The sequence below is a fragment of the Plasmodium falciparum genome (genome assembly GCF_000002765.6).
Source record: "Plasmodium falciparum 3D7 genome assembly, chromosome: 5".
NCBI lineage: Eukaryota > Apicomplexa > Aconoidasida > Haemosporida > Plasmodiidae > Plasmodium > Plasmodium falciparum.
The window spans coordinates 1,005,001-1,012,500 of NC_004326.2; the positions used below are offsets into that span (position 1 = coordinate 1,005,001).

At 18.9% G+C, this 7,500-nt stretch overlaps 3 protein-coding genes across 3 annotated transcripts in view; 1 reads left to right on the plus strand and 2 right to left on the minus strand.

The window, feature by feature from the left end:
* Nucleotides 1-3,108, plus strand: part of PF3D7_0524100 (conserved Plasmodium protein, unknown function) — a gene marked incomplete at both ends in the record, with an annotated part of 3,872 nt that extends 764 nt beyond the window's left edge. Inside the window, 2 exons of the mRNA XM_001351761.1 lie at nt 1-2,862; nt 3,003-3,108. The exon at nt 1-2,862 is cut by the window's left edge and continues 764 nt beyond it. Coding sequence (XP_001351797.1) covers nt 1-2,862; nt 3,003-3,108 — 2,968 coding nt within the window. The remainder of the gene's footprint in view (nt 2,863-3,002) is intronic.
* Nucleotides 3,109-3,635: 527 nt separating this feature from the next.
* Nucleotides 3,636-4,404, minus strand: PF3D7_0524200 (conserved Plasmodium membrane protein, unknown function; the record flags this gene model as incomplete). The annotated part of the gene is made up of 3 exons (XM_001351762.1): nt 3,636-3,799; nt 3,954-4,022; nt 4,173-4,404. The coding sequence occupies 3 exons, from the start codon at nt 4,402-4,404 to the stop codon at nt 3,636-3,638; spliced, it is 465 nt and encodes a 154-aa protein (XP_001351798.1).
* Nucleotides 4,405-5,950: 1,546 nt separating this feature from the next.
* Nucleotides 5,951-7,171, minus strand: PF3D7_0524300 (conserved Plasmodium protein, unknown function; the record flags this gene model as incomplete). Its single annotated transcript, XM_001351763.1, has 1 exon — nt 5,951-7,171. The coding sequence occupies one exon, from the start codon at nt 7,169-7,171 to the stop codon at nt 5,951-5,953; it is 1,221 nt and encodes a 406-aa protein (XP_001351799.1).
* Between the last annotated feature and the right edge of the window lie 329 nt (nt 7,172-7,500).

Below are 7,500 nucleotides of genomic sequence, written 5' to 3' on the forward strand. Positions count from 1 at the left end.
TATTGATGATAATATACATATTGATGATAATATACATATTGATGATAATATACATATTGATGAACATATAGATTGTCAAAACGTAAAAGACAATATGATTAATATTAGTGAAAATTCAGAAATAAAAAAAGAAAAAGAATCTGATATATCTTGTACGGAAGTATCCAATTTCATCTCTAAAAAAATATTTAACATAAAAGAAAATATAGATTTAAAATGTATATTAAATCATGATAATACAAACTGGAGAAATATATTTTTCCTTGAGGATATACAAATTCATTTAAATAATAAAAAGATTAAAGTCTCTCCTTTTTCAAGTGAAAGAGTTGTCGATAATATTAAGAAAAGCTATTTATTAAAAAAAAAAAAAAAAAATAATTTTCATATAAAACAAAAGGTAAAGGAGCAAAATCATGACTTTTATAATTATTTAGAAAAAATAAAAATATATATAAATGGACAAAAAAAAAATAGGCAAGAAGAAATAAGAGAAGAAAGGCGGGGAAATAATAATTTTGATATAGAATGTAATATAAATAGGATTGAAGGAAATAATATTTTACATCCTGATATGATAGTATTTTTATATTTTTTATTAATTTGTAATAGTTTATCTAATGATATAAAAGAAAATACAAGTGAAGAAGAAAATAAAAGTATAACTAAAAATATAAATGAAGAAGAAACATTAAACATAGAAAATATTTTGGATAACTTAGAAGAATATTTATCAAAAGATTTATCATCAGAAAATATTTTTTTAAGTTTGTGTTGTCCTATAAATTATATGGACTTTAGTGATAGTATAAATATGGTAACATATTTAACTTTTTTTTTGAATGAAAAAAATGTCATGGATAAAAATATATATAATAAAGACACTTACCCCATAAATCTATCTTATAATAATAATATTAATAATAATAGTATTTCTGGAGAGGAAGTTCTATATGATGATAAAAACAGATTAGAAAATAACAATTATAATAATAATAATAATAATAATAATAGTATTTCTGGAGAGGAAGTTCTATATGATGATAAAAACACATTAAAAAATAATAATTACAATAGGAGTATTATAAAAAATGATGTTACAAATTTTAGGTACGAAAATAATGATAATATATATAATGAAAAAATAGAAAACAATATTTATAATTTAATAAACGATATGATGATGAAATGTTCCGAGATCTTTGAAGGGAATATTTTAAGCATAAGTATATATAGTTATTTAAATAGTGATGCTTATTATAATTCTGATAAACCTGGACGAAATTTTATTGTTTTTTATTTTTTATCAAAATATTTGTGTAAACCGGTATTCATTGACATAATAGAACATACTTATATGTGTAAAAAAATGGAATGGATAAAATTTGATTCTCTGAATGCAGGAAAAGGAAAAGGAAAAGGAAAAGAATATATATATTTGTTATTATGTTTATTAGGTAATAAAATAAAAATTTTTGCAATATCGAAATATCATTTTTTTGTTAATATTTATATGGCTTTGAAAAATCAGAGAAATAAAGATAGCTCTAATAATATATATTCATTTATAAAAAATGAGAAAAGAAAGGAAAAAAAAAATCAGAAAAAAACACAAACAAAAAGACAAAAATTTAAAAAGATATTTACTTATACAAGTAGTGAATATATTAACGATTTTTCATATACCATTTGTATTAAGGATCAAAAAAGATATTTAAAAATAGCTCTTTGTTTTAATAACTTCAAAATTAAAATTATAGATATTATATTAAATATTGTTAATAAAGAGGAAAATAAAATTAACAGTTTTATTGAAAAAAGTAAAACCATCAATATTTCTCTACAGTATGGAGATAGAGAACATTATGAAAATTTTTTATTTTTTAATAAAAATCAAAAGAACATAAATCAGAATATGCAATCTTTTGAAGGAAATATAAATGAAAATGATGAACTTGTACATAGGTACTCATGGAATAAGGAAATGAAGAAAAAAGAAAATTTCTTTCCAACAAGTTGGAGCAACCACAATAAAAATGATGATGTTAATAATCATGATGATGCTATTAATTGTCATAATGTGGATTGTATAAATGATAGGAATAATAATCTTTATATTTCCGATAAAAGGAAATTTCATTTGGAAACACATAGTAATATTAGATCTGGTATAAAAAATAATATATATAATATATCAAATAATATTTGCTTATCAAACATTAATAAAATAAATATAAGAGAAGAAATAATATACCTACAACATGGTGTGTTATCCCTATGTTCATTTTATCCATGTATTAATTCCTATCTTTTATGCTTATGTTCAAAAGATGGGAACATCGTAATAATAGATATACGAAATAGTAAGGAGCTGTTTTATTTTAAAAGAAAAACAGAAACATGTTCTCATTTAAAGTGGTACAGAAATAGTTGTATTAGTTTCGGTCAAGATAAAGGATCTATAATTAATCTTTTTCAAAATAAATATATTTTAAATATTGATAAATCCTTTTTTAATACTGTTGATAATAGTTGTTTAAATAGCGTTTTAATTGGAGATCATATGTATTTATTTCTATATGATGATAACACTATATTAAAGGGGAAAACAAAAGAAAATTCTTCAAAAAATAAATATAATGAATTTTTTTTATGGAGTACAAAATGTGTAGATCTTGAGCCAAGTATATTATTAGAAATTAGTTGTATGCAGAAAGAAGATATCTATTCAGTTTCCATGATATTATTATATGAATATTTGAAAGGATTACAAAATGTGTTGAATGATGGTATAAAAATTGTAAGGTCAAAAAAGTGGGACCAACAATGCACAGGAAAAAATAGAGCACTAACACCAAAAAGGTTAGTTATTAGTAAAATGATAATATGTATATAATAATATATTGATAGGAATAGACATTTTAAAAATATTGAAAAATATGTATAATATATATATATATATATATATATATATATATATTTTTTTTTTTTTTTTTTTTCAGCATATCATATGCTTCGTTTGATGAAAATTATATAATAGCTTATGGAACATCATGCGGATTAATACATATCTTTTCTCAAGAAAAAGATGAAAATAATAATGTGTAAACTGTTGGTTTGTTAAAAAGGTTTCTATATGCTTCCACACAAATGATATAAATGACTAAATAAAAATATATACATTTATAATATATATATTTTATATATGTACATATTTATATGTTTCTGTCCATTTTTTTTTTTTTTTTTTTTTTTTTTAATTATTATGAAATATACGGAATATTCCATATAATTTTATAAAAAATATATTACACGTTTATATATATTTTTATAAAATAAAAAATTTCTTGTGTTTGCATATAATAATATAAGTATCATTTGTACAATATATAATAGTAGAAAAAAAAAAAAATAAATAAATAAATAAAAAACAAATAAAATAAAATAAAAGTATCTTTAATTGATAAGACAATCAATTTTATACATGTATAACTTTAATTAAAGGAAAAAAATTAAAAATATAAAGATACTATGGTAATATAAATATATATGTTTAATATATTTGTCATATATATATATATATATATATATATAACGATTGTCCTTTAAAAAAAAGAGAATATTTTTCCTATAAATTAAACCTCTACTTTCATCGTGCCAGGCTCTTTTCTTTCATATTTTGAAGTGGTAAAAGAGAAATTTTTATATGATTCAATACATAAAGAAAACATATAAAGAAACAGGAACACACAAAAGTATACGGAAAAACGTAACTTTGTTGACTCCTCCTTGGCATATTCTATATAAATTGTGGAAAGAAATGAAATAATCATATGTACATATATATAAATATAAATATATATATATATATATATATATATATATATATATTATACATATATATGTGATGTTTAGGTATTTATTAATTTTTTTTTTTTTTTTTTTCATTTTACCTGAACAAATAATGACCTGGTTCATGAAATAAAACATCGAGCATGTTATCAGGAAACAACCTAACAATCCTTGGGAAGATGAAATAAAAAATGGTGTAAAAATGAATACACATATATATGTATATATATAATGATAAAAATATTGATAAAGGAGTATAAATAATGATCACATATAAACTTCATCTCTTTCTTATAGTGACTATATTTTATATTTATTACCTTTGAAACTATTTGATATACTATTTTTTGAAGGGCTAAATATATTCAGAAACATATAGGATAAACTTAATATGAAAAACGTGGAAAATGGTATATAAGAATTATCCATAATATACACGTGATCATTATATTTAGGTATATAATTTTCATAAAACTGAGAAAATTCGTATAAAACTAATATGACCCCTCCTACCGAGGCGACAAATTTATTTACAAAATGACAAAATTTCATCCTTAAAAATCTAAAAAGAAAAAAACATATATTTTAATAATCACATATTAATTTATATGATTCTATATATTATATAGGTATATTTTTTTGGTGTCTTCTAAAATATCATAATTATATATATATATATATATATATATATATATATATGGATACTTTTTTTTAATCTTTTATTGGTAAAACCTTTATTTTATAAAGATGCTATATTTTATTTTTTTTCTTTTTAACTATACTGATAATTATTATATCAATATTTTTTAACATGTATTTCTTAATAAAAATTATAGAATATTTTATGTATATATATATATATATATATATCATTGAATTGTTATATAATATTTCAATTAAAAAAAAAAAAAAAAATATATATATATATATATGTATGTATATATTTAATTTAATATATAAAATTCTACTTTCTAATTAATTCACTTAATTTTTTTTTTTTTTTCCTTTTTTATAATAATTATCCACAAAGCATGTAACACACAACATATAAGACATAAGGGAAAAAGAAAAAAAAAAAAAAAAAAAAAAAAAAATATTAAATATATTAATATATAATATATAATATATGTTAATCCAAATATATAATTAAAAATAAAATTAATAAATGAATAAAGATATGTAAAAATATATTTGCATTTATTTACTTGAAAACGTTAAGAATTATTCAACGATCACTCGGTGTACTATAAATGAGAGAATTCAAAAAGGAAACAAGCACAAGACGATTTAGAATAAATTATACTTGTGCATGTTTAAAATAATATAAAATAAGTATGCTGAAAAATAAAATTATTAAATAAATTTATTATTTTTTTTGATTTACCAATCGTCTAAATGAATAAATAAATATATATATATATATATATATATATATATACATTGTTATTATATTATATTTATTTATGTTCTATTTGTGCATTTAATAATACTGAAAAATATGTAGATTGCTTAAATTTTCGAAAACGAAAAAAAAATATAACATAAATAATACATAGTGTGTAATGTTTAACTTAATATTTATTATTTTGATAAAGTCTATTACATATGTGCATTTTATTTTTAATAATTAACAAGAAAAAAAAAAAAAAAAAAAAAATTGAGGATTTGTATATTTCCTATTTCATACATATATTATGATTATAGTATTAGGCACATATAAATATACACATTTGTTATATAAAAAAAGAAATATTGTGTGATGAATATATTTATGTGGTATAATATTTATTCAACAATAATATATATAATATTATATATCGATTGAATTATATTTTGTAGTATGTATACTCTTTTATTATTTTATTTTTTTAATTATATTTTTTAAAAATTTGATTTCCCTTAATATTCTTATCAAGAGAAAGTACATAAAAAATTAATAAGCTTAAAGATGACAAAAAAATAAAATGAATTATAAAAAAAAAAAAAAAAATAAAAAAAATAAAATAAAATGATTATATATGAATAAAATATTATACACACATATGTATATAACATATATATATATATATATATATATATATATATATATGTCATATTATTATTCATCCATGTCACAAAAATATTGTTGTAATTCGAGTATTAATTCTGCAGCTTTTTTTCTTCTTACATTATCATTATTACAATTTGTATTTTCAATTTTAACTTGTTTTATTTTTTCTACAATTTTGTTAAAATTTTGCATGAACAAATCTTCCTTCTGAACTTGAGATTTTTTTTGTTCTTCCTTTTGAATTTGACAATTTTTTTGTTCTTCCTTTTGAATTTGACAATATGTTTGTTCTTCCTTTTTATGTTCAATATAATTTTTGTCGTTTAATTCAGTTTGATCTGTCTTTAATACATTTTGATAATCTTCTTTATTTTGTGTCGTTTTATTTTCATCCGCCCTTTGGTCATTATTCTTTGTTTTATCTTCTTCCTTTTTATCTTGGTTTTGTAGATTATTTTCTAAATGTTCATGCATGATTATATTTGCCTTTTTCATCTGTAAGCCTTTCCACATATTACAATGTAATGCTTCAACTAAACGTTCATCATCCTCATAAAATTCTTCAAATTTATTTTTGATTATGTTTTTATTTTTATTTTTATTTTTATTTTCATTTTTATTATCATTTATATTATCTTCTTGTTCATCCGGAATTTCTTGTTCAATATTTGTTAAATTATAATTTATATATAAAGCTTCAATAAAATATTCACTAAAAAAATAAAGTATATCCGTATTTTTTTCTTCATGCAATGACAAAGGAAATATTGCAATTTTAATACCTATATCTTTATATAAATTTGAAAAATCAAAGTTTACATTTCTTATCATATTCCCATTTTTTTCATCTTTTATATATTCCATACAATCATCATTATTGTAATTTCTAAACGGATTATGATTAATTATATTTTTTTCTTTTCTATTAAAATCGTCAAATAAAAATATTATGCTTTCATATGGTATATTATCTATATGTATTTCTTTTTCAACATTTAATATTTTGTTATAAATACATGATGAAATTATAACGTCTGCACTATAATATTTATTTACAATTTTTATTTTACTAATATTCTGAAAAATATAATTCCCTTCGTCTTCTTCATTTTTTTCGTATCTTCTCTTATCATTGTACGTAATTTTATACTTATCACTATTAACATAATCTTCTAACACTTCAAATTTATTTTTCAAATATCCTATAAAATTTTCTACATCCTTTTCATTATAGGATAAAACGACGATATGCGGAAGTTCTTCATGCATTATAATAAAAGGCTTTACAATTATTAAACAAATAAATAAATAAATCAATCAATATATATATATATATATATTATATTCCTTAGGATCACTTAATATTTAATGTACATAAGGTTCTTGTGCCGAAGGGAAAAAAAAATTATAAATTGTTAAGAAATTGGAAAACATATATAAATAAATAAATAAATAAATATATATATATATATATATATATATATATATATATATATGTATATATATATATATATATATATTTATACAAAGCGGTAATTATTTATTTATTTATTTATTTTTTTTTTTTTTTTTTTTTTATGATGTAATAATACTTATAA